Source organism: Elgaria multicarinata, chromosome 3 (assembly GCF_023053635.1).
Source record: "Elgaria multicarinata webbii isolate HBS135686 ecotype San Diego chromosome 3, rElgMul1.1.pri, whole genome shotgun sequence".
NCBI lineage: Eukaryota > Metazoa > Chordata > Lepidosauria > Squamata > Anguidae > Elgaria > Elgaria multicarinata.
Window position 1 is genome coordinate 142,818,683 of NC_086173.1, and position 27,629 is coordinate 142,846,311.

Consider the following 27,629-nt stretch of genomic DNA (forward strand, 5'->3'; position numbering starts at 1 on the left):
TCTCATCATTACTATTTTTAATTGCATGGTTTTATTTTTTTTGCTAGTGCTCCCTTAATTTTTAATAGGGATTCTGAATCTTATTGGCTGGAATAGAAGAGCATCTCATTGCTCAACTAGTACCAAAAACCTTCCACCGTAAGTCCCCAATCCTCCCTGTAACAGTGATCCAGCATGAATGTACAGATCAATGTACTTACTATGAGAATTCAAAGACATGAATGTACAGATCAATGTACTTACTATGAGAATTCAAAGACAATCACCCACTTGAAAACTGAGATGCTGGGGAAAGAACAGCATGAAGCACATCTCCCATAGACTTTGAGGAATTCATTCTTAATCAGTTCCTTAGTAAAACACGCCTCGGAGTATCTAAAAACCCACCTCTATGGCAGTAAGAGAATCATGCTACCCTCCGGGATCTGACCAGCTCATGTGGATGGAAGAAGCAGATGGAATGTGACTTCAATAGGGAGAAGTTACATGTGCAGCACAGGCTGCAAAATGTTCATGCTTGGGTGGGTGGGTGGGTGGGTGGGTGGGGAAACCCCACACGGAGTTCTAAAAAAAAAAAGTGATGCTTGGATGTACCTACATAGAAGCTCCACCAGCACACATTTGAGAATACCTGCTCTAGTCATCCCTTGGAAGCGGCGAACGAAAAAGCTAGGTTGAATCTACATCAAATAGCTGTAATTGCACTGGGAAAAGGTTGGAAGAGGCCCTTTCCTCTCTTTTATTGTAAAAAAACAACAACACACACACACACATACAGGGCCCCTCTCGAGAGCCTTGTTTAGCTGACAGCACTTCCTCTGGAATAAGCTGATGCGTTCTCTTCAGCCTTGGTCAAAGCAGCTGATTAACCAGGGGGAGCTGCAGGCAGCAAAATGGCACTTCTGTGAAGGGAGCAGTTCATGATCATGGCAGCGCAGGCACCACAGGGCAGAAAGAGGCTCTGGGAAGGTGCAAGGGGCCTTCATCAGAAAAGGCGCTTTTCGTATCTAGGAAACGGAAGGAAAAGTGAAGTTACCTGATATTTTGTGGAATTATCACCTCAAGGTTCTGAGAAGCAACAGCGTGACCCGGAGAGCTGTAAGGTGCCAACATTCAGCTCCCGCCCCACCGATCCCCATTAGTGTGCAAGACTACAGCTGCTTGAGCTAAAACACTACCTTTGAACAGGAGGACACCTCTCCGTAGAATATTGTGGAGCAATCAATGCTTGGGGTGGTGGTGGCGGAATGGTTTACCCCAAATTTACAGAATACTCAATGGATACAGGTGGCCAGCTTAATCCCAAGCCCCTGCCCACTAACTCAGCCATCATTTTAAAGAAGAGAAAGCTGTGGGAAGCTGGCAGCCCCGTCCCCCCCCTCCATTCACAACATTATTGTGCAGCTTGATCCTATGGGTTTGGTTTTTAAAAACTAAAATCATGCTATGGTTGCCAAGTTTCGATCAGGAGCACATTCTAGATCAGGGTGCCTACAACTGTTTTTTCTTCCAAAAAAAGAGAAATAAAATAAAATAATAATTCTTCTGTGTTTTGTGGAGTTACTCCCAGACATGCATACAAATGCAACCTTTGTGAGTTCTTGGTGACTTAAGACTTTTTTTTTTTAGTGGGATGAAGTTAACTATACCTGCAACTTCATTTCCCCACTCCCAAACCAATGCAAGTACTGGGAGTTTGGGGCAGCAAGCTCAGGCGTTGTAAACCACAGCACAGTTAAAATTACCATACAAAGCATTTTTTTAAAAAAAACATCATACCAAAGGGTATAGCCCTAACAAGCAGCAGGCCCTGTCTCTGAACAGCTTTGGATGTCTCTAACAAGGGCAGCCACTTGGCTGTGCCGTCTTTTCTGCTCCCAGAGCTTTGGTGCGTGTTGGTAGGTGCAGACACAACCTTGTGCTAGTCCAGCTTCAGGAAGCATTAAGAAGCACCAAAAATGAAAGTGACTGTCTGGGCTGTCTTTGCTGGTAGGGTCTGAAGCAGCTCTCGGGTGTCTCCCTGCACTAAGGAGAAAAGCCTGCCAGATGCAGTACTCATTAGTACTGGCCACGGGGAGCTTAGGGGCTGCAAACATACTTGCAGGCAAGAGATTCTCAGATCAAGCTGTAAACCAGCATTCTAGTAAAACAAAAACAACATTTTGAGTTTCCCTATTTATCCAAGATATTAAAAAAAAACTTACGAATGGAGGCTGTGAACCCCTCCTTCCACTTGGGCAGACGATGTCCTCTTTTCAAATTTCAGCTCTCCAGAATACATCATGGCCCTATTGAGGAAAGGAATGAGAAGGTTGAGGGAGCGTTCCCAATCCATCACAAAGAGTAACACATTTAGAACAACACTGGACTAGAAACATATTCTTGACAAATCCATGTTGGCTTCTAGTAAACACTGCATTGTTTTCAAGGTGCTTACAGACTGACTCTTTTATAATCTCTACAGTTTTCCCAGGGATGGATGTCAGACTAACTAGTCTGTAGTTACGAGCCTCCTCCATTTTGCCCTTTTTGAAGATAGGGACATTAGCTCTCCTCCAGTGGTCCAAAACTTCACCTATCCATGATTTTGCAAAGTTAATCAGCAGTGGTTCTAAGAGTTCTTCTGCCAGTTCCTTTATTACTCTAGGATGCAGTTCATTGGGCCCTGGAGATTTGAATTTGTTCAAAGTAATTAGGTGTTCCTTGACTATTTCTTTATTAATCTCAAACTGCAATCCTGCCTGTTCAGCTTGTACTTCACATTTGCCAGGAGGGGTATCATAGACCCTCTTCAGGGAGAAGACTGAGCCAAAGTAGGAATTGAGCACTTCTGCTTTTTCTTTGTCATCTGTTACCATTTTGCCATCCTCATTGAGTAGTTGAGCCACCATTTCTTTCCTCTTTTACTATGCACATACCTGTAGAAAACTTTTTTGTTGCTTTTAGCATCCCTTTCTAACTTCCGCTCATTCCTAGCTTTAGCCTTCCTGATGCCATTCCTGCTCTTCTGTGCTACCTGTCTATACTCTTCTTTTGTAATCCTACCTGGCGGATTTAAAAATATCATTATTCCCTCATGCTCCTATGGCCATTATACTCAGTCGCTCTAGTATCATCCTAAGGTACAGAGGAAGACTGTGAAAAGGAGACCATTAATGCACTCACCTCACTTGTGTCACACTTTTTGCACCGATATCTTGACAGGAGTGCTGGATGCCAGCAATCAGGTATGGGACAAATTTGTGGATAGAGCCCTTGTCTTGTACAGCTCCAGAGACACCCTGTGCCACTTTAATTTTATCTGTCTCACTGAGAATCACAAAGAACAAGAAAGGACTATGAGAGTTGCAGAACTGCAATGGCTCGATCCATCAGGTTTTTTCCCCAAAGAGGTGAGAGAATCATTTTTTAAAAAGTTAAACTGCCTTCCCCACCAAAAGTATGCATGATAGCCCTTTTCTCTCTCCCCTCTCTCACCGTCAGGTACCTGCCCCAAAGAGGACTTTGCTTCTGAAATGCATTCAGGCTAAAGACTGACAAAACTCCAGCAGGAGGAAATCCCATAAAGGTGAAATGTCAGATTTACATCTAACTTCCTACATCTACATAAATTATTTTGGCTGTACAATTCAGCTGGTAGCCCTCAAGCAGCCCTTCCTACCTGAAGTATCTGTTTTGACTGCCCAGGTTCTTGTCCATGGCATCAAGTGATCCCATGCCCCGGTATTTCTTCAGCCTGATCCCATCGGAGAAGAAATACTCCCCAGGAGCTTCTGTGGTGGCAGCCAGAAGGGAGCCCATCATCACTAGAGCCATAAAGAAAGCACAAGCAACAGTGTGAGATGCTATGAGAATTGATACAGCCGGACAAAACAAACCCAGCTATTTATAAGTGTATCAGTCCATCCCCTTCACTCCACCCACCCCCACCCACCTTTTGACATTGGTGTGAGCTTATGGAACTAGCTCTTGAATTTTGTTACGTTGTAAAGTCAATGGTACATGGCAAGCCCCATTCTATCCCTCCGCTGGCTCCCTAAGGTTTGAAATGTGTGTGCTACCTGCCATTTTTGTTCCCCACCACAAAGAGCAGCTTGAATGGGTTGAGCCGCTTCAACCAAGTCTGAAACACCATTTCATAGGACACAACTACATGACAGCTGTTGGTGTTACCAATTTAGAGCCACAGCTCTAAATTGGAATCAGAAAAAATCCCAAAGGAGCTCCCTATCCAAATAAATGTCCTTCCCTAATGTTTGGAAAGTGCAGACTGCACGGCTGGGGCACATACTTGACTAAACCTTCCTGTGTAGCTTAGGCTACCGTTTTTGAACTTCATACAATAAATAATGTGCCCTTAAGGCATTACAAACCACTGGAAGTATTATATGAGCGTTCACATATACAGTATCTTCAAGTGCATACATACACACTTTGGGAAACCTTGTCCAACCTGTTTTCTCAGAACATATATGAGTGCAACAACGTTTCCGCACAGCAATAATAACATGCAGTGCTACCTATGATTACTCCTGCTGAGATTTGTCCTCGTCTAAGAGAATTCTTTAGTGTACTGACACTAAAACGGGCACAGCACTTCTGCTGATACCACGGTGGCACTGTCCCCTGGAGCACTATGAAATTCTAGACATTTTCCTAGCAGTTATCATGCTCACGAGAACCCAAAAGAAGTCATCCGTAATTCCCACCTCACCTGTGGAAGCACCAAGTGCGAGAGCCTTGGCAATATGTCCAACCGTCTGGATGCCGCCATCTGCGATCACCGGAACACCAAACCTCCGGGCGTACTCAGACACTTTGTAGACAGCTGTGGCCTGAGGCCTCCCGCACGCTAAGACTAAATCCGCGCAAGCAGAGAAAAAGAGAAGAAGCAAACGCAGTCAGTGTCTGGCCCAAAGCAGGCCCCTTAAGGAAGGGAATTTTCCCCACCTTTAACATATAAGGTTTTAGAAAGTGCATGGCATCTTTCAGCTATGCTCTTTAGCTTGAGACAAGAGATGCAAGTCAGCCAGCAGGGGAGGAATCTTCCAGCTCTTCCAGAATACATTTAGAGAGCATGTGTGCTACTCCAATGACTGAGGAAGGCTTCTGGCACAGCTCAGAGGGCAACAGCCCACAGAGCAGATAAAAGTCCATGCAAGCACACTGATCAGTCTTCAGTTTCATTGACCCTGGTTGCATGGGGCATCCAGCCAGAGAACTAGAGATGATGAGAATAATAATAATAATAATTCAAGTTTGCACTTGGTAGTAGGGATCTGAAGGCTTGGATGAGAGTTCTTGTCAAGCCAGTTACTTCCTGACACATACAGTGATCAAAACAAGAAAAGCAAAACGTTGTCTACTAAAAGCTCAATGTGGGGCAGAAAACAGAGTCAGCAAGGGGAAATCCCTTTAAAAAAAAATCCTTCAGAACACACCCATGTGTCAGCAGGGGCTCTTTTGAATTTAGCATCAATCATTTGTCCCAGATTTGCTACCTGTTTCCACCCATACAACACTTTGATCTCTAGACTAGAAGTGATGCATGCTGTATAGCCAAAGACATGCACAAATGCTGCCATAAGTGTCCTCTTCCTTCCTCCAAATAGGAAATTCTCCCCCCTTTGCATTTAAAATGGAAGCCGTTTCTTCATCATGGTTAATACAGAGTACCAGCTGAGATCATGATCATGCAAGATTAGTCAGAGTGCAAATTTCCTGTTGAATGCAGGGTTTCAGACTTGCTATCTGCACTGGCAAAGCTAACTCATTGCTTCACCAAGAAACTGAGGCTGACACAAAAACACTTTTGCACCAGCTTAGCTGTAATTTCATTCTTCTTCAGTTTCTAGGGCTTGATACAAGTAACCCAAAGAGGCAGTTTTGTTTATTCTAGGAAACGTTAGTTTCAGTTTAACTGAAATCAACTGCATTGAACTGGAATTTAAATCAGCCATGAAATGGGCTGTGAACAAGATGGAACAACATTAGTGCTAAAGAGATGGTCTCACTTTTGCTAAGGCAACATCAACGCTGCCAAATGATGAAAGCAGCTTTTCTATGTTCAGAATTCCAGGCTAATGGATCAATATAAACAACCCTAGACTCTAAAGTAGGAATCAGGTCATGTGGGTAAACGAGCCTTGCGACGTGATGTATAGAACTGTACATTGAGACCAGCCCTTTATGAATTAGCCTGTTGTACCAGGGAGTGAGAGAGAGTCCTAGTATCCCAGTTCCCATCATCATGACTCACACAGGTAGTGTTGGCTTCCAAAGCAGGGTTTGAAATTTACCATAATAATTTGGTATGACACTGTTTTTGCTCTTTTGATTTCCAGAGAATAAGAGATACAAAATAGGTAAACCTAGTCTTTTGTTGGGCAAACTCATAATTGTCTTAAAATCTGCAACCTCCTTTATGAGGGATATCTGGAAATACACAGAACATTGCTGAATTTAGACAATAAATGGATTAATATTTGTAATCTGTCCTAAGAACATTAGTTAAGAGGTAGATTAGGAATCTAATAAATGAATTAGTATAAGATCACTGAGTTCTTGGGCCACTACAGAACAGCTAGTAACCCTGTTGGACCGCTAATAATATGCCTTGCCCTGGGCAGGCCATTGGCAGTGGTTCCAGGATCTCAGGAAAAGGTGCTTCCTAGCCCATCTTGCCAAGATCCTTTAATTGGAAATATCAGGATAGTAACTTGGAATCTATGGTACAAACGTTCTTCTAGTCAGCTATGAGTCTCACCCTAAACACGTTTAGAGATTAGGTTACTAGATGAGTTTGCAAGCTTTTGAATTTCACAAAGTTCTCGCTCTGACAGAAAAGTAGATTGTTCTCACGCATAAGAGAACACACAGCTTGTTATAAATGCAATGTGAATAGTTTTGGGGTTTTTAAAATCAATTCAGATAATTATAGGCCTAAATTAGGAATGCACAGAAGGTAGATCTGGATGTACTGGTAGATTTCTGGGTGAATTGAAGTAGATCAGCAAGGATTTCTGACTCTCAATATTTTAACAATAGCAACAAAACAACTCTTCTCCCATCCTAAATTATACTGCTGAAATGAAGAACGCTTGGGTTAACCAGGAGTGGATTTTTGTGCAGAAGGACTATAAACTCCATTCAGTTCTTATATTCAAAACAATTCTATGGCTCAGAATAAATTAATTCTTAAGTGTATGTCTTCTGGCGCAGTTTGGTGGTTCTCAGGGTTCTAGTAAAAATGCAAAGTAGACCTCACAAGCCTAAAGTCTGTCCACCTCTAAATGACTAAAGCTTTCGCAGTAATGGGCTTGATGTACATTTGACATGTTACTCAAACCAGTTAAGAAAAAAATCCATCATGTTACCTATTTTGTATGCCTTGAGAATCTAACATTAAAAAACACCTGTACAGCATTGGGGGGCAAAGGGAAAAATGTAAGTGGAGAGAGTGAATGCCAGGTACAATGGGAGGAAAGGAAATAAGTCTGCATCTTGAGACTCTTTTTGGTGGTGCAAGCTGGGTGGGTGGGGGGTGGGAATCATTTCTCAAGTACTATCAGATTCTTTATGGTTAGCTTAGTTCATCTTGGAAAGACCCCACAGTGGATTTTCAGTCTCAGAGCAACATGGGGAGGCCATGTTATAAGGAGAAAATAGAGGGGAGCCCTTATCCAAAATATGAGCAGGGAAAGTTTCAAGGATTAAAGTGAGGACAAGAGTGTGCAGTCTTTCCATTTGGTCACAGTGTCTGATTTGGAGGCAGGCTTGCTCCAACCAGGTTAATATTATACCATTTATATCTCATTGATAATTGTCACCAGGCTGACCTTAAAGAATAAGAGATATAGTGTAGGAGATATTTTTTTTACTGGACCAATGTAGAACTGTCAAAACATATTCCAGGGAAATACAATCCATAACCATGTTAATGACAGTAGTTGGTATCCAAAGAAAGGACATGTGCACGTGTGAAAATATTAAATATGCACCTCGGAAATTGTGGCTGCTTTTGCCTCCTCTTTGAATCCTGACCTGTAAGCAAAGCAGAGATCTGGAGTTCTTGGGCATTTATCCAAACCAAGCATGCCAGTTAACGCGCTAATTCTGGATTTAAGAGAAAAACTTCAACTGGTACCAAAAAGGACAGAAAACTTCTTTAGGAAAATGAACTATGTTCTGTTTTTGAAAAGCGAAATGCTTTTATTAAGTCAGTTCACCTGAAATGATTAGTTTTACTTTTTTAAAAAATGCATTTTTATCCAATATTGTCCTAGATAGGAGAATGAGCTAGTACTGTAGCTATGGTAAGATGACCAATTACAAGAAAAATGGAGTATGTATAACTATAGGGAACGTTTAGCAAACCCTAGCAAACAATTACCTGCATTCCCTGTTGTATACAAATGGGAGGATCGCAAGTGTCCAGGGAAGAAGCGATTACCTCTTCCCACAAAAAGTCACCATGCTCCAAAGGAAGACCGACGTGGAATGGTGAAAGGACAAAGAGGGACGATGCCCATTTCTACACAAGTTACTGAGGGAGCACTTCACAGCTCTGTGGACAAGCCCTGGTAGGAGAACACATTGTCTAGGGATGGGGAACACACAGAGACTGTAGTTTTCAAATATTTAAGGGGCTGTCAAACTTACTCACTATCATGGAGATTTAAGTTAAACATTTTTAAAAGCTCCCTATCTGTTCAGAGTAGCCTTCCCCCACCTGGTGTCCCCATATATTTCGAACTACAGCTCACAGCATTCCTAAACATGGAAATTGAAGTCTAAAACATCTGGAAGGCACCAGGTTGGTGAAGGTCAATTAGGCCAATTCAGCAATATAAGATGCCTACAGTGCTGCAAAACACCATCCTTGGAACTTCTTAAGGCAAATACACAGAGAGGATCGGGTTATCTTGCGTGGAACTGAGCTGCATAATAAAAACAAGTAATTTCTACCAACGCTGCTAGATAAATTGATTGATTTGATTTGGACCCCAGCTTTGGTTGGTTACTCAAGGAGAAATAGATAGCTTTCAGTATCTGCAAAACTTTTCTGCATTTGCCTACCAAAATCAATTCAATTAAACTTTACCTATTTTGTGTTTCATATTAGGATAGAATTTAGCTAATTTAACTTCTTCTGACATTAAGAGATTCAGATTCACATCTACTTTTTCATGTGTAGGTAGCCTTTGCCCTTAAAAGAGGAAGGGAGTGGGCAAGGGAATTTTTTAATGCCAGTTGTGAATTTAGGAAGAGAGAAAGAACTTCAACTGATACCAACCAAAAATGACAATATTAAAACCCTGCTTTAGGAAAGACTCTGAATCAGAAAGCTTCAACAACCAGTATCCAAAGCCACAAAACCCCAAGTGCGTCTACAACCAGATTATTCTCAAACAAGCAGGGGGCCAGGAGGGGGCACTGGGCAGCCAATCAGAGCCTCGCTCCAAGACACAAAATTAAGGGCTGGGGAAAGGGGCAATGACTTACTATAGGTGCCCGTGACTGTGGAAGGGCATTTGGGGCTGTGGGACTTTAGGTCTGGAGGGATCTTTGGAGCTGCTAAACAAGACAAAAACACACACAGTTTAGAGATAAGAGGAGAGCAGCAAGAACTAGAGGGCACCCTGAACCATGACGCAATGCCAGCATGCAACCTGGCATCGTGCAGCCAGGCCGCACTCCATTCACGGCAAAAGGGGATGAACCTGATATGAACCTTTCCACATATGAAATGGCCCTGACCTGGCAGCCCAACATGCCTCTCCTCCTTGTTCTGGTGTTGATTTGACACACAACTAATCTGCTGCATGCTCAGAGTCAGACTCCTCTGTCCCGGTGGCTCACAAGGGCCAGAACATCTCAGCCATTGTACTGTTGCCATGGCAAAAGTGTAGAAGCCCACCACAGTATCAAAATGACTCAATGGGCTGGATCTAACCCTCCTGCCACCCCTAACTCTGTACTCATTTGGACTGGAGCTTCTACAGGGTAAGATCAGGTCCTTTGAACAAGGCAATAGAAAATATTAAGCTGAGGATCTGCAATGTTCCCCTTTACCTTCTTGTGTGATGCAGATAGAGCCACTGCCCATGCCAACTCTCAGAGCATCAGCCCCAGCGTCAATCAAGTTCTTTGCTTGAGCTGCTGTCACCACTAGGAAAAGATAGAAAAGATTTTAAATTGACATCCCTTCACTCTGAGCGGGGAACAATTTTACAAGTCTTGCTTTGTGATGGCAGAGGAAACCCTTACAGTCTCAGTGAGAAACATAGGCTCAAATTTCATCTCTGGCTGGGTAGCCTCAGCCAAGGCACTTTTAGCCATCTGAAGACATCACAACCATTAAAGAAACAGGGAAGTATACTGCACAGCCAAGGTGCTTTATGTTATGTTATTCATTCAAAGGATGTTGATAAATTGTTGTAGGCCTTTGGAGAATAATCTGCCCCCCCCTTTATGTTTAATGACTTATAAGTTTGTTGTGTTTTGTAAGCATTTATGTTTTAAACTTTGTAAGGCCACCTTTGAGGCCCAGTATTGGGCAAAAGGCGGGATACAAATAAATATAATAATAATAATAATAATAATAATAAGAAGAAGAAGAAGAAGAAGAAGAAGAAGAAGAAGAAGAAGAAGTAGTAGTAGTAGTAGTTAAGACATATAGTGTGTTTGCACTCTGTTATACTAGATATTCATCTGGTGTGAAAATGTCTTGCTGGCTTCTATTTTTCATTCCTAGCATTCTAGCAAGTTTAGAGTACAGAAGTGTCAGTGGTTACATTTTGTCTTAGGCCTTAGCTAGACCTAAGGTTTATCCTGGGATTGTCCCGGGGTCATCCCTGTTCATGTAAATGACAACAGGGGATCCCGGGAGCAGGCAGGGATGACCCCAGGACAATCTCGGCATAAACCTTAGGTCTACCTAAGGCCTTAGTCCCTCTAGACTCAGGAATTCTGAAAATAAATCCTCCTTTTCAAAATTAAATAAAATTTTCTCCCAAGCACTATCACTTAAAAACATATATTTGACGCTACATACCCCTAACTGATTTTTTTTAAAAAAAGGGTTTGCACCCCAAAACTTCTAGGTAGTACCGTTTCCCAGACTCACTCATGATAAGTCTAGAAAGATAGATACTTATAATTTACTGATGAGGAATAGATGACTTGCCAAAGGCCACCTAAGCAAATCCAAGGCTGAGCTGGTATTTGAACCCAGGGCTCCAAGGGCCAGATCTATGCTATGTGCTGGGCCTCACTGCCAGAACTCAAGATTCCTCAAGATATTCAACAGACTATATCAAAACAGACAATGTGATTTCTAAGAGTTCAACAGAGTCCTTGGTAGCCTACAGATGCTACTAGCCCTATGGCAATGCCAGGTTCTATGGGGCTTTTCCACCACCTAATATGCATTTGACAAGCTCTGCCTCACAGCACAACACCAAAAGCATACTGCAATTTCTAACACCCAAGAAATAGAACCCCATTTTAGTAGTTAGATTAGCAATAAGCAACTTGTTACCATTGCCTCCGATGACCTGCAGCTCAGGATATTTCTCCTTGATATATTTGATCATGTTGATTTGGAAAATGGAATTCCCCTGCGAAGAATCCTGGGATGAAAAGAAAAAAAAAGGAAAAAGAGAAACACAAGACCAAATCCCGTGTTACTTGTTTGTAAAAGTCTAAATCCACTTATGTGAGAGGCCTATCAACCAAGCATCTCTATCCAGAATGCTCCACAGCCATTCTCAGTAAACACCTGGCACACTTTTCCTTCCAGCCACTAGTTAATAGTGTTGGGACTTGAACTGAATCATCTGTCTGCATAATGTCTTCTATCTACATTGATCTCAAATTCTGCGAATAGAGCAGTTACTTTTGTTTTGCCTTACAAAGGCATCTATGAAGACTCAAAGGACACAGAAATGACACTATTTTCAATTGCTGCTGTTTTATTTTTAACCATTTATTAGCTTAACCAATTTGCAGGTCAATAACGCTCTAAATAAAAGTGCCTATCACCTACAATCCACTCATCCCAGAGAGTCATGGGGGCGGTGAGAGTGGGGTGGAAGAGAAGAGGAAACCATCCCTGTTCCAACTGTGGCAAACCCACATGGGTTAGCAGGATTGGCATAATGGGAAAGAGGCACTGTAACACCTAGTAGACTTCTAGTTGAGTCTACTGTAGGGGAGGGAACCAGAAGTCAGGCAGACTGTATGAATCTACCAATCAAAGCTATAGCTGTGAGGAATCTGAGACATGGAATGTTTGTGTCTGTTGAAATGGAGGGTGGGAATTGACCTGTTCACACCCCTGACAGATTGTACTAAGATGCATGGAGGGTGGGTGGGTTGCATGCCCATCTCCAGAACAAGATGCCCCTTCTATCTTACTATAAAAGACTCTGGTTTGAGGCTGGCAGCCCTCCTAACACACAGCAGAGGAGGGTTGGGGAAGTGTCCTTTATCCCTTCCCCATGCCTGAAACTCACCCCACAAGAGGACCTGAACAACACTACAACAAGGCTCCTGTTGCAGGCTGTCAGGAGCCATGAACACAAGCACTTCTCTTAGGAACAGGGATACAGTACAGCATTTTGTTTCAGGTTCCACTTGATCTCTCTAATAGCAAACTCAGATGCTTGAGTGCCAACAGGCTTGGAGCCAAAATGGGGCCACTGAGAAAGAAGAGGGAGGTATCAGCTTGCTAAAGCAAACTCTGAGATACGTAGAAGTATACAATATTTTTTTTTTTAAAAAAAAAACTACAAAGGGTGCAACTCCATCCATCCACCCACCCACCCACAACAGCCCAATGAGATCTGAAATTTTCTAGAGGACAACAGAAGCCAGAAAAGAAAATCAGGAAGTGAGTGCTGGGGGAACAGTGAGTTAGCCTGCTTGTGCCTCTTAGGGATTATAGTATCCTAGAGAAGGGCATGGCTGGAACCCTGAACAGGGGCATTCCCTTTATTGGGTAAGGAGAACGCTGCAACATTTTGCACTATACTACTTGCAAAATCTCAACTCACCTGTAGACAACTTACTCCCTCCCAACATCAGTTTGCCAACAACAAAATGGGAACAATCATCTACTACATAGGGTTATTGGATAGATAAATGAGTTAATTATGGCAAAACATTTTGCACATTAGTATTGCCGTATAAATGATATCAACAAAAACCATTTGCAATCTGGCCAGGCGGAGTGTTTCAAAAAGGGAGCATGAGGAAAGTACTATAGAAATCCTATCTCCTGCCTATGGGGAAGGCCATTACAGTCCTACTGGCTCCTGAGTTTAAGCAAAGGCTGTCTATATATTAATTAGGTTTAGCTTTGCAACAGTGAAGTCTAGAAGCCTGCTCTTCATTAAATATCTATCTATTTGCTCCATTTTTATCCTGCTGTTCAGTTTATTGTCTCCCAAAGTAATTCTCATCAATAAAAAGAGAAGCCCTGCCATGAGGCTTACAAAAAGACACATAAAGGAAGGGGAGTGGCGGGAAAAGGTAGATGCATATGATGGCTACATTCCCAATCATGAGGGACAGACACAGCTATGCAGATTTCTAGACCAGATTTCTACTCAGTGCTTCCTCCTTGGGCCAATGTGATTTAGCACTATGCCTTCTACCCTGTATCACTTCACAAGATATTACCTAAAACATTTATAATCTGCCAACCACCCAGCAGCTTAGGGAAAAAAAACATTTAAAAACATATACACAAATACAACTGATCAATAGCACTCAACAACGCAATTTAAAATTCCCTAGAACAGCTAGAAAGTTCTGGTCAATTTACACAGCTAGCAAAACCTTACCAAATTGAAAGACCCAAAGCTCAAGTTCAGCAAATACCCTGAACACCCATCATCCCCAGCACTCACCAGCACAACAACATCCACACCAGCTTGCACCAGCAGGTCGAGACGGTATTTGTCATCTTCATGGGTCCCAATGGCAGCCCCACACAGCAGTTGTTTCTTGGAATCTTTGGATGCTAGTGGGTAGTCCCGATTCTTCTTCAGGTCTGTGCGAGCAATTATGGCCACCAATTCACCATTTTCATTAACGATTGGCAATTTTCCTTGAAATAAGACAAGAGGATGGCTAAGAGTTATTCCTGAATTCCAAATGTGATTCTTCCCATTTTGCTAGCTTTAATAAAGTTTTAGCAGGAAGATAATTAAATGAATAAAGAATAATTGCAAACCGAAATCCAGCAGCTCAGTAATCAGTCTGCACCATCAGGCCGAACTGATTCACAAAATAATTAATTCAATACAGGAGGTGAAGAATTAATCGAAACACACAAAAAAGGAAAATATTACATGTATTGAAAACCCAGTTTTAGAAAGACCATTATTTATTTGTTTACTGTATTTATATAGGACACCCAATAAACTGCTCACTTGATCAAGGCTACTGAAAAAGCCCATGACTGAATAAGGTTCTGAGCCCAAAAAACCAAGGTCAGAACAAATAACTACAAGGAAATTTAGGTTTTCTTTCCTATTTGTATAAGCTCATGACTTTTTCCACTTTAAACAACATATAGTCTTAGACCAACAATCCTGGAAATACACTAGTCTGGATCATGTTGATATCAAGCTTTTAAAACTTGATGTTGTGCAGACTTTATACTGTTAGTTTTACCCTACCCTGTGCCTGCTTACCCTACCCTGTGCCTGTTTGCCTTCTCTTCCCCTCCTTATTGCTTTACTATGATTTTATTAGAATGTAAGCCTATGCGGCAGAGTCTTGCTATTTACTGTTTTACTCTGTACAGCACCATGTACATTGATGGTGCTATATAAATAAATAATAATAATAATAATAATTGCAACGCCATTACTAATGAAGTTGCCCCAAGAGTGGAAAGTAGTGTGCCGTCACTACTGGTATATAAAGCAATGAAGTCAAATATGGGATGAACCAGATGAACACCAGTCTGGCACGCAACACACACAATACCAGACAGCTGTTGCCACTGACCTTTTTTACTCCTCTGCAAGATTTCATTGGCTTCTTTTAATGTAACTCCTGCAGGTGCTACAACAAGGTCGTCTACCTTGGTCATGATCTAGGAAAGAAATTGAAAAGCAAAGTAAAGGAAATATTCTTTCTGCCTGAGCCGAGTCAAGCAATACCTTCTAACTGTCAGACTGAGCCTTCCGACAGTGAAGGCGGCTACAAGAGACTCTTAAGCAGCCCCATTTTATTTTACTTACTATTATGGGAGGACTGAAGAAGTCTTAATCAACCTTTGTACAATTTGGTACGAGGGCAAGGGGGCAGGAGAAGGGCAATTCTGTTACTTGACATTATCATAATGCAAAAGTCAGAATTAGTACAACTAATTATTATATGTTCTTCTATGGGTGCTCCAGAGCAGCACATCAAACGTTTTATTTCTTTTATTTCATTTCTACTCCACCTTTCCTCTAAGGAGCTCAAAGTGGGGTACATGGCTCTTTATACCCCTCCCTTTACCCTAACAACCCTGTGAGGAAGATTAGGGAGGGAGGGAGAGAGAGAGGGAGAACCTGTGTCTTCTTGGTCCTATTCTAACTACTACACAACACTCTTTTTAGCCTTGCCTCATAAGAAAGGTGTTCCAACCTCATTTTCAGGAGAGCCAAACATGACCCCAGTGGTTTGTTCTTCCTTTGTACATGATACAAGGGGAAGGCGTAAGAAATCCAAAGAGCCACCATGTTATATGAATGCAGAAACTAATGAAAAAAACTTGGGTGGGAGCAGCATTGGCTTCCCTGCATTTATGGCATAGCATCAAGTCTGTAAATAAGTTAAACCACTCAATTATTTCACTTCAGTTGAAGAAGTTGGGGACTCTCATATGATGGAATGCTCTCTTCGTAAAAACACATTCCTAAATATGGGAAACCAGCATGTTTAAGTTCAGGTGTATTAATAGCCCACAGACCTTCAAATCAGAAAAACATATTTGATTCTTTACAGTGGCCTGGGTCACACATAATGCTAAGCAAGGTTTTGAAAGCCTAATTGTGGTTTGTCTGAACCTATACCAAGTAACAAACCATAGTTTCTATTTTTGGCAACAATCCCCAAGCTGAAGCTATGTTTGAAGTTGGTTTATGACTTTTGACTTGCTTTAACCATAGCTTGTCTTTATGACTAAGCCCAGAATCCTGGCTTATTCCTGATTTGTTTTTGTGCCCTCTTGCCAAAGGTGTGAGACAAGATCAACTGAAAAGGGAAACTGCTTCCCAGGCTAAACTATTTGCTCTTTCATCCAAATTCCTTATCCACCCTGCTAACAGTCTTCTTTCTACAACTAACTCATCCCTTACCTGCCAATGCCAGAATGCCTATGGTTTTTGCTGCTGCTTTGCATGGAGAGAAAAACTTTAAAGAAACTATGTGTGTGTTGGTAACATCTACCAAGGATTGCATGTTGAAAGCACAATTTTAATCTAAACACGCACATAGTGCAAAATGATCAACTCTCAAAAAGATCCCCCCAAAAATATTTCTATCAAACACATAGGCAAAATACCCACAACCATGCTGGCTATAAACAAGCAAAACACCCACCCACGAACATACAGGCAAAACTGTCCTTTCCAGCTGCTAAGGTGTTTGGGATACTGGCAGAAGAGGCAGAGTGGAACACAAACCAAGAACTGGCTGAACAAGCCATGATTATTTTGCTTGTCTGAGAGACTGACTCTGGCTTAAAATAAATCATGGCTTAGTACTATGTGCTAATGGAGTGAGGAGGAACATCAAAAATGCAAGAAAGCAATACCAATTGTTCTAGCAATACATTTTGCATTATCCAAAAATATAAACAAGATTAGGATAAAACTGAAATAACCAGTCCCTCTCAACAATTCTGTATAAATTGCTTACGAATCTTTACAGCTCAGAATACAAGCTTTGCAACTGAGAGAACTAGCATGTCAGTTGTTTACATGCCAAGAATATTTTTGAATGGAGGACTACTTTATCACACAAGCTTCCATTTGCAGTCTGATGCAGTACAGCCCAGACACAGCTTTAACTTAGAACAGATCATCGACTTATGTATTCTTAATTAAAGGGTGAGTGGATAGGTTGCCTGGGAAGGCTCAAAATGAGTTTCTCATCTTAATTGCATTCAGGATCACAGCGCAAGTTCAATTTTCAGTCCACTTCCAGAACAGTCTCTTCCACATGTGGCTACTCCAGAGTAAGCAATCTGAGACTCATAGCCTTAGTGAGTCTCCTCATGACATTGAAGTCAGACAAGAACAACAGGCAGCAAGGTCCTAATTCTGAAATGGCAAAACAGAGTCCAGTCTTGCTTAGTCTCTCTTCTCCCCCAACTCCCCCAGCATTGTAGTTCACATCTCATCAAAACTCTTTTGCAACCACGTCACGCACAATTCCCATTTGAGGCTAATTAGAGATGATTTAAGACCACTTTAGGGAAGCGTGCAAAATGCCAGGTTTCGTCAGCACAACCTAAAGATAGCCCAGGAGAGCAGAGCTGGCTCTAAGGCATCGTGGAATGCTGCAGTGCTGAAATCCAATGCCCAACTACAGCGGCTATATTAATGCTAACACCAGAAGGCTTTTATAATGTAATAGGGAGAAAATCAGCCAAGTGAAAAGGGAAATGTTAACTTGCAAAAACACGTGCTATTCTATTGCACTCCCCAAGACAGTAGTGTAATTCTTTTGGCCAGTGCAAACACACTATCGAGGTCCTCAAACTATCCCAGCACAAGACGTTCTTCCAGTTTACCCACTCTAACACCTGGGATCTTCACTGACCTCGCTGAGGGGTAGATCATGCTCTTCCTCCTTCAGGAAGTCGATGTCTCGGGATGAGATAATCCCCACGAGTCGGCTGCCCATCTTCCCATTGTCTGTTATGGGGATGCCACAGAAGCCATGGCGGGCTTTTGCTTCAAAAACGTCTCGGACACGATCTTTGGGGCTCAGCACTACTGGGTCTGTGATAAATCCTTGTTCGTATTTCTGCAGTAACACACATTCAGAACGAGAATTTTGAGCAATGAAAAGAACGGTCACATAAAGCTAGGAAAAAGGGAGCAGGTATCCATGCAGCCAAGCCAGACCCTCCCAGGTAATGGGCATTAAGGATTGCTGCAGTGGCTTTCAAACATGATCAAGTGCTCATCCATTCAGCACCCCTTTAACCATGTACAGAAATACGATATGCAGAAATACGGCTAGGAAAAGACAAGTAACTTGCTATAAACAGTTCATCAATTTGAACAATATTCTAGGGAGCTAGTAGAGACCAAAGTATCCTGTCTGAATATACAGGGAGCATTAACCTTAGTTCTTGTTGATGTCAATACCATTCAGATCCATTTCAAGATACCCCAAGTGTAACAGGACTAGCTTTAGGGCCCAACAACAAGTAAGAACCGCATGCATCAAACCCTAGAATCATAGAATAGTAGAGTTGGAAGGGGCCTACAAGGCAATCGAGTCCAACCACCTGCTCATTGCAGGATTCTACCTTAAAGCATACCTGACAGATGGCTGGTTACAAGTGAATCCTGGTGATTAATATCCTAAGTTAATGTTGATACAGATTCAACTAGTAATCATAATTAGAAACAGCAGGGGGAAACTGCTCCTTTGTGGTGGGTAAGATGGTGTAGACATAACTCCCTCGCCTGTCCCTTCACCACAATTTCTTCTACAAAGTTTTCCCCTGCTATATACATTTCTATACCACTCAATAGTCAAAGTTCCAAATTATTATCAGATCCCCCCACCTAACAACTCACATCACGACTTTTGCTTAGACTTCAGTTTTACCTTAACTTTCCGTACTTCATTGGCCTGGAATTCTGGGGTACAATTATGATGGATGAATCCAATCCCACCTGTGAGCTGAGAAAATACAGAAGGAAGCAAAAGTTGCAACAACAGTAACACTTCTTGCTGCTATCAGCCAAGGGTCACAGAGAAGGCTGGCAGGAACAGCTCACGAGCTGGAAGAGGTTTTTTAAGGAGAAGGGGCTCCATCTTAGAAAAAGATACAGCTAAGGATTGATATGACAGCGGTGTAGACAAAACAAAAGCAAGGAGCTAATATTACTTCAACTAGCATTCATTTATGAGCCACTGTGTACTAAACTTTATATTGGATATAAACGAGGCAACAGCATGGGCAGATACCTTAGGAGTATACAAAAGCTTCAGCTTTTAGCTGGTATTTTCCAAACAGGAGTCCTTTATGGAAAAAATGGGGAAGGGGAAAATGTTTAAGTCTGTAATGTGCACCAAGATGCTACATAAGATTAAAGGATATCTTATTCTTAATTAAATTTACTGATTATCATGAACTAGGTTTGTCACTATTTTTCTAGCACGGCTCATGTTATCTAAAATTTCCAACTGCCTTTGAATGATTCCCAGATGTAGTCCCTATCCAGAAGGCTCATATCTAGCAATAAGTGGAAAAGACAAGACTAGAAATGATGTTCAGAAATGGACAAATAGAGGGTTGGATGCAGCAGAAGAGAGAAGAGTAGCAGTAGAAGTGTAGATGGTTCAAGAACAGCACTGCTGAAAAAGTGAGTCTTTTGGAGGATATTGAGGAAAGTGAAGGAGGTAAAAAAAGAAGACACAGAAATTAAGAGTAAAAGGAGATGGCAAGGTGGGCTGATAAATTGGCACATAGAGGAGTGTGACATAGGATTGGAAGGGGGAGGATAGGAGATCAGAGAGTCAGGGGTGGGAAGGTAAAGAGCTTTGAAAGGTAGTAGAAGCTTACTTCTTCAGAAAAGAAGCTTGAAAACTAGTCAGCTTCAATGCTGAGGCAGTCCAACCCACTAGCATACAGAAATTTCTCTGTATTTCAACAAGCCCTCATGCTGATCATCTAAAGGCATTTGAAAACCACTAGGGAAAGGGATTCCACATTACCTGGAAGCAACTGAGAGGGAAGGACCGTAGCTCAGTGGCAGAGCAAACGCTCAACATGCAGACGGTCTCAAGAGTTCAATCCCCAGCATCTCCAGGTAGGGCTGGAAAAGCTCCTGCCTAAGACCCTGGAGAGCCACTACTAGTCAGTGTCGACAAGACTGGGCTAGATGGACCCATAGACGGACTCAGTTTATGTTCCTAACTCGAATAAGGACAGAAACTGACAGTGAGCTTCAGTATACCAATAAGTTTCATATAGCAGAGAATCCAGGGTGTTTTTAGACTTATCATCCACTGTGCTGAATGTGATTAAAAACACAACTCTGTGCATCAGAAGTAAGCCCCACTGTGTTCAGGAGTATGTGTTTAGGAGTGCAGGGTAAATGGTGGAAAACAAGATGCTCTTGATATCCATAGGCATCCACTGAGATACCAAACTGCATTTCCCCCTACTCCAGACTAGGTTAATCCTTCCAGTCCCAGTTACTTACCGCCACTGCAATGGCCATGTTGGCCTCTGTTACAGTGTCCATAGGAGACGATACCAAGGGAGTCTTCAAGGTTATCTTTTTGGTCAGAGCAGAAGTCAGGTCCTTAAAAGAGGGAGAGTTTTGGCGTCAAAATCATTCCCTTCATTCCCTTTCAAACATCATAAGCTCTTAGTAACAAGGGGAACTCGAAGCTTTTTTTTTAAGCGAAAGCTGAGATTCTTAGGATTCCACAAAGCAGCACGAGGGCTGCAGATTGCTCAGCACTGCATGACTGCCTCTCCTCACAGAGATTACTTGGAAAGATAAAAAGCACTAACAGTTGCAAGATGATTAAAAAGGGACAGAAGGAGTCTCCTATAGAGTAGAAAGCACTTGCTTTATAGCATTCATTTTATACATTTTTCCAGTTTTAACCTTGTACTCACCACTTGGTCTGCAGTGAAATCTATGTAGCCAGGGAGTATAAGGAAGTCACTGAATTATGGGGAGCAAAGAGAAAAATGTTATTGAACACTGAATACTGAACTTCTTAACGTGTAAACTACATTACAATGTATTTTATGGATCCTCACAACAGCTTTGTGATTATAGTTCCCACCTTAAGAGGTTGTGAGCTTAAGGGCCAATCCATGTGTTACATTAGAGTTCAGTGACCTGAACTTCCAATGTAGCTTCCATCTTCAAAAAGCAGCACCTGAGGTGGGGATTGGGGTGACAGGGACTGTGGTACAGTGAGAAGAGGGATTTAAAGTTTTGCCCCAGCACCAATTCCTGAACTTAATCCCCCACCCCAAATTGCTATTAGCTGTGGATTTGTGTGCCCATATGTTTTCCTTCCATAGCTAATGTAGTAGCTCCAGAATATATGGTGTATATGTGTGTCTAAGACTGCCAGAGCCAAATCTTTTCTGAGTGTTCCAACTACCAGCTCTCATGCACAAGCTCCAATTTAACATGTGCTTATTACAGTCAAGCCAACACCATCATTCTTACATTCCTATCAGACAAAGGTTAGAGTTAAGATAAGCCACAGAAACAGATGCTAATACTTGCCCAAGAATGACCTTGTTCTGAGATTCAAGTATTTGAGTTTAGCTACAAACCCTATTTTCCATACCAGAGTTCAACCCACAAAATTGTTTTGTATCAAAGAGCTCATGCAGAGTAAACGTAACTAGCCTATACACATCTGGACTGGCTACAAACCTGCTGGGGGCAGTGGCCTGGTTGCACCAATTGTCTTCTGCTTGCAGTAACTCCACCCTCTCCAATCAGGCCTATAACTTTTTATTTTTAGAAAGCTCAGCAGTAGTACATGGTTTGTATGCATAAAGTCCCAAGTTCACTCCCTAGCATCTCCCATTAAAAGTAGTTTGGGTAGCAGGACTGGGCAAGTCCTGACTGAAATCCTGCAGAACCACTACCAACAGGAGTGATAGCATTGAACCAGATGGACCTGTGGTCTAGCTGTACAAGGGTGCTTCATGTGTACATGTGTTCAAAAATTCCTCAGTCTCAGGAGGAGACTTTTAGGAAGGCCTGAATCTCAGGCAAGTCTGCTTTTTAGAATTTCCTCACCACATAACTGCCCAGTGTTTTTTCCCCAGGAAAACCTCCAGGCAAAGTCAGTTGCAAAATCCAGGCAAAGTCAGTTGCAAAGTCACTAGCAAAATGTTCAAGAGGAAGTGTTGGCTGATGTTTAACCAAAGCCCTGTTCCTAACTTGAAATCCAGAAGACCTGAAAAGACCTTCCTACTTTATCAACTGTTCCTCTACCAATAGCAACTAGCCATGAAAGCTAAGTGGAACTTCAACGTGCAAAGGCAATATATGGAAGTTTTATTTATTGCATATGCTGGGAGCAACTAACAGGGAAGGACTGTTGCCTGATTGCCTTGCATATCAAGCTTCCTAAAGGCATGTGGATTGCTGTTAAAAACAGAGCACTGGACACAATCGGCTCTTGTTCTGATGCAGAAACATGATTTGCATGTTCCTATGTTGGTAGTCCTTAGGCACAAGTTAAAGCATTGTCAAAATAAGATACATAAAAAATGGAAGTACTAAGCCTACCTTACAGCATTGTATTCTTGCCTGGGGACAAGGCAAATTTAGCCAAAATAAAAGAAAACCTTGCTGGATCAAACCAATCATCCACTGAATCCAGCATTCTGCTCCAAGTTGTGGAGAATCAGATGCCTCTTTTAATACAGAAACTTCTAAATACAGAATGAAAGCAAGGCCTTCTCCATTTGTTTGTCCTTGTATTCAAAGATACATTGCCTTTGAACACTGAGGTTCCACTTTGCTGTTGTGGCTAATATTTATTTATTTAAAACATTTATATCCTGCCCTATATCATTAAGATCTCAGAGCGGCATACAGATAAAAACATACAGTATAAAACAATAAATATGCACAATTAAAAACAGATTAAACCATGGTCCAAGTTAAAACAATATATAATTTAAAAGCAGTAAAAACAATGAGCCAGTAAGTTTAACTATCAAAGGCTTTGTTAAAAAGCCATGTTTTTACTTGGCGTCGAAATGCAATCAATGTTGGCTCCAATCAGGCCTCCAAGGGGAGGGCATTCCACAGTCAGGGTACCACAACAGAGAAAACCCTCTCCCTTGTCCCATCATAGCGTATATGTTGCATTGGTGGGATGCGGAGAAGGGCTATTAATAGACCTATTTCACAATTTGTCTAATCCGAATTTTTTCCTTCACATGTTTATATATCTAAATATGCAATCCATCATAGTATCAGTACACCACTCTCACTTTTTCCATTTAATAATAAAAATAATGATCTGTTTGGTTTATTCTTGTAATATGTCTATGAAACTCTCCTTTAAACAATTCCTCATTTATCACCATAATTCTTGAACTGGGGGAACCCAGAGCTACAAGGACTACAACTATATATCAAACACAAAGGACTTGTGGCATCTTAAAGATTAACATATTTTTGTGTCATAAACTTGTGTAGAAACCACTTGATCAGATAAATGAAGTGCTATCCTTGCTGTTAGATATGTATATATATGGGGTGGGGGTGGTTTGTAAACAATTGCGCCAAAAGGTCATGAAATCCAGGAAATACAGTAGGTTTGCATGACATTTCTTTGCAGAATCAAATGTAAATAAGCATTGTGACCATTCACAATTGTAATTGATGATAACAGAATCTTTCTAAGTTTGCTGTGCTAGTTTAATACTTTATAGTGAAAAATTAAATCTTGGTTACAATTGAGACCTAAATGAATAGAATCAAACTTGCTGATAAATTCTTGTTCTAAAATTTTAGGCTGGAATCTCCCTCTCAAGTTCTTTTGTAGCAGAATGGAACCTTGGAGATCAGCAGCAGAACATCTTCCACTTGTTTCTGAATGTTGCCATTTTTTATATCACATCTACATCCATTTCTTCTTTTGTGTAGAGACCGACCTGTTTCTCCTTTGTTATCCTCTGCGTGCAAAATAATATGTAACATAAATCTGGCAATAAAAATAGCAAAATTCAGAAATGTATTCTGTGTATCGCAATTCAAGATAGGATTAAAATGCTGTTGAGGATTGAGGGTTTGTGTTTATGAACTAATGCAAAAGCTTTCCATCAATTCATATTTTATTGCATCTGTCACTGGGTAGGAGGTGACAGTTCATGTCCTTCCTAAAGAACCTGTTTTTCCAACTGCAAAGTTTGTTTTCAAACAGAAAGAGTTTATTTATAGAGGGTATCGCTGGTCAAGAAAGAGGAGGCTCAGCTTTCTGGTGCATGAACTATTTTCAGAGAAGTTTCTCAAACAGCTCATATTGCATGTCCAGTCAGGGAGGAACCTTTGAAGCTTGTGTGTAAACATATGCCACACGCCACTGAGATAATCTAGGATTGTATGAAACTCCACCTAATGATGGAGTGACTAGAGGTGGAGGAGGGACAAGGGAAGAAAAAAGGAGGGAGAAGACTACTAGCTGACCTTCTGCCAAAACACAAGGCATATAGCTCTAAGAGGGAAAAATATGAATCACCAATACAAATTGCTCAGAGGTTTTTATCAAAGATACATTTCCTGTCATAGTCCTATTAAAGAAGGACTATGACAGAATACACCCAAACTGGTCATATGGAGCAACAAGTGGCTTAGAAATAGACACATAAGTGTAATCACAGAGATTGTGTTTCAAGAATGCCCTGGGCTTATGATCTCTAGCAAGGGGCAGGGATCATCTGGAAAACACAAAAGCTGGACAGCCATCTGTCAGGTATGCTTTAAGGTGGATTCCTGCATTGAGCAGGGGGTTGGACCCCATGGCTTTATAGGCCCCTTCCAACTCTACTATTCTATGATTCTAAAGGGAGTTAACTCAGGTAGGTAGCTTGTCAGAGCAAAACATAAAGACACTGAGTATGCTTAAGATTCAATCCTAAATGCCCTAACAGACCCTGCTTGATTTGAGATTTATAAACTCATGGGATAGTTGATTGTTCTATAGAACAGTGTCAAAGGTGAAGTGACAGGAATGTGGGAAATGGTGGGGAAGAGCTCTAGTAAACAGAAAGGATTCTCAATAAAGAGCTTTAGGGAACACTTGCACAGGAGGGATATTTCACATCTGCTTCCCTCCCAACTGACAGACTTCTACCCCCCAACTTTCTGAATCAGATCCCATTCACCCATGGCAGAACAAAGAGAGAGGATCAACACTATGCTGCAGGAACTGGTCTATTTCACAGGGTTGTATGCAAGTCCTGGGTGGGAAGGAGGCTCGGGCATAATCTTTGTTCTATCAGGCTCTCTGGAGCTGTCCAGAGGTGGGCAACTTGTGGCCCTCCAGATGTTTTGGCCTATAACTCGGGGTGGTGGTGCTTGGGGGTGCTTCAGGATCCGTCGCTCCAAATGACAGCCCAGATAGATGTGACAGCCAGGAGTGCCTATTATCAGCTTTGGTTGATATGCCAGCTGCGCCCTTTCCTAGAGATGGAAGAGCTAAAGACGGTAGTGCACAAGCTGGTAAATTCGACTTCTGCAATGTGTTGTACATAGGGCTACCTTTGTACCTAATTCAGAAACTTCAACTAGTTCAAAATATGGCAGCCAAGTTGGTCACCAGCACCCCTAGGGGTGACCATATTACACCAACATTAAAATCACTCCACTGGCTGCCAATTAGTTTCTGGGCGAAGTACTAAGTGTTGGTTATTACCTTTAAAACCCTACGTGGTTTGGGTCCATGTTACCTGTGGGATCACCTTCCCCATACAATCCACCCTGCACACTCAAGTCCTCTGGGGAGAATTTACTCCAGCCAGCCAAAACTAGGCTGCCAACTGTTACCCAGAAGACCTTTTCTTCTGTCACCTCAGACTGTGGAATGGCCTGCCAGAAGAGATTTGTCAACTTAACACTCTCTCCAAGTTTAAGACAGCTATAAAGACTAGCCTCTTCCGGCAGGCCTACCCAGATGAATTTTAAATCTAAGAATTTTGAGATGTTATGATTGTGAACCGCCCAGAGAGCTCCAGCTATAAATAAATATATGTAATAAATAAATATAAATGTAATAAATAATAGTTATTTTAATATTGTATCGGTTTTAGATGCTCTTTTAAACAGTTATGTATTTGATTTATATTGTATTGAATGTTGTTCCCTGCCTCGATCCAGAGAGAGGCGGGTAAGAAATATTTGTTATTATTATTAAACCTAGAAGGTTACAAGTTGCCCATCCCTGATGTAGGGGCATCCAGGAGAGAGTTTCCCGTATGTTGGGCTAAGGGCCCTCTCTAAATTTATAGGCTGAAAGTCTTGGCTTCTCCACAGAGAAACAATTCGCAAGAGTGCATTTGCTAGTTGTAATCCCAAACGGGCAAAACGTCTTTCACCTTCTACACACTTGGCAGGCTCCTTTTAAGGCCCCAAGAGGCCTCTGGCGTCCACTTGAGCACCTTACTGCATGGCTGTCAATGGCATTTTATTTCCCTCCTTCTCAACTGGCGCAGACTGGTCAACACAATTGATGAGGACCCTTCCAAGTGTCAGATCCGGGGCAGTTCCCGCCCTCACGGAACCCTTTCCCAATTTTGTTTTATTTTTTAAACGAGGAGGGGTCTTGGGGGAATTCCTGCCTCGTAGATTGACGGAGCCAGAGCGGAGTGACGTCAACAGGTGCCTCAGGTTCGTCACCTCGACAAAAAGCGCCTCATGTGGAGCCAACCCCAACCAGGCACCGCGTGGGGGAAGCGCCGCCGCCGCCCCTCGTGTGTTTCTCTTCCTTCCCTCCCCCCTCCCGGCCTGCCCACCCCCACGGTCTCCTCACTTGTAGGTGAGCCCGTCTCCGCAGTTGAGCATCTGCTGCGCCGTGAGCCCGTCGTCGGGCACGTAGCCGGTCCCGCCGCTGATCAGGTAATCTGCCATGGCCGTGTGTGTGTGCGTCCCTCAGCCTGAACCCTTCCGCCGCGTGGTGCGTCCTCGTCCTCGTCCTCGTCCTCCGCCTCACGGGCCCACTCGCCTCCCTCGGCCGAATGAGCGCGCGCGCCGGTCCCACGGAGCTGCTCCCGCCCCTCGCCGGCGCCAAAGAGAATCCCGTGTCGGTGCGGCAAGACCCAAGAGAAGGGAGCGCGAGGCAAACCCCGCCCCCTTTGCGTGACGCGGGCAGCCCCTTGAGGCTCGTGAAAGAAACCTTTCCTCTGATGATCTCTTTAAGGCCAACGAACCTACCCGTCTCCCTTGCGTCCTTACGGGGGCCGAGCAGGCTCAGGACAAGCTAAACGCGAGAGCCGCCCGCGCTTTCTCGCCTCCCGCGTCTTTCAATGCCTAGCCGCCATGAGCCGAGGGAGCGAAGAAGTTCCTTGGTTGGCCCATTCTTCGTCTTGGTTCTTTTGGGACATTTGGTAAGAACGCGTCCCTTCAGGCTCACCATTTTGTTTAGTAGCACCTCGAGCAGGTTCATGTTCTCATTTTTAATCATTCTTCTTATTAGCAAAGTGTCCCGTGTGCCAATAGGACGTACTGGGCGCCCAAAACGCGAAAAGGGCAGGCGCCCAAAGAAGCATGCAGAAATACCATGTGTCGGTGTGTGTGTTTTTTAAATAAAAAGCTCATATACAAAGCGCAATGCCCTCAAACCGGCAGAGCCCGAAGGGCATGTGTATATATTATTTT

At 42.5% G+C, this 27,629-nt stretch overlaps 1 protein-coding gene across 2 annotated transcripts; it reads right to left on the minus strand.

Annotated features, from left to right (window-relative positions):
• Nucleotides 1-694: 694 nt before the first annotated feature.
• On the minus strand, nucleotides 695-26,954 carry IMPDH2 (inosine monophosphate dehydrogenase 2). 2 transcript variants are annotated; one of them, XM_063122096.1, is made up of 15 exons: nucleotides 26,785-26,954; nucleotides 20,885-20,933; nucleotides 20,460-20,561; nucleotides 18,856-18,930; nucleotides 17,833-18,039; nucleotides 15,025-15,112; nucleotides 13,917-14,116; nucleotides 11,543-11,633; nucleotides 10,075-10,170; nucleotides 9,505-9,576; nucleotides 4,715-4,858; nucleotides 3,662-3,806; nucleotides 3,166-3,309; nucleotides 2,205-2,288; nucleotides 695-1,007 (listed from the first exon to the last, which is right to left on the minus strand). In XM_063122096.1, the coding sequence occupies exons 1-15, from the start codon at nucleotides 26,880-26,882 to the stop codon at nucleotides 986-988; spliced, it is 1,617 nt and encodes a 538-aa protein (XP_062978166.1). In that variant the 5' UTR covers nucleotides 26,883-26,954; the 3' UTR covers nucleotides 695-985. The 2 variants fall into 2 exon arrangements, with proteins under 2 accessions (XP_062978166.1, XP_062978167.1); XM_063122097.1 differs by lacking the exon at nucleotides 9,505-9,576 and having other exon boundaries at nucleotides 26,785-26,953.
• Nucleotides 26,955-27,629: the final 675 nt, after the last annotated feature.

Excerpts from the sequence above, each read along its gene's own strand:
- IMPDH2 (XM_063122096.1), bottom strand. The coding sequence starts at position 26,882 with ATGGCAGATTACCTGATCAGCGGCGGGACCGGCTACGTGCCCGACGAC. Across the intron at positions 3,310-3,661 it reads AGTCAAAACAGATACTTCAG|TGAGACAGATAAAATTAAAG; the intron begins GTAGGAAGGGCT and ends TGTGATTCTCAG. Across the intron at positions 1,008-2,204 it reads GGGGTTCACAGCCTCCATTC|ATACGAAAAGCGCCTTTTCT; the intron begins GTAAGTTTTTTT and ends TCCGTTTCCTAG.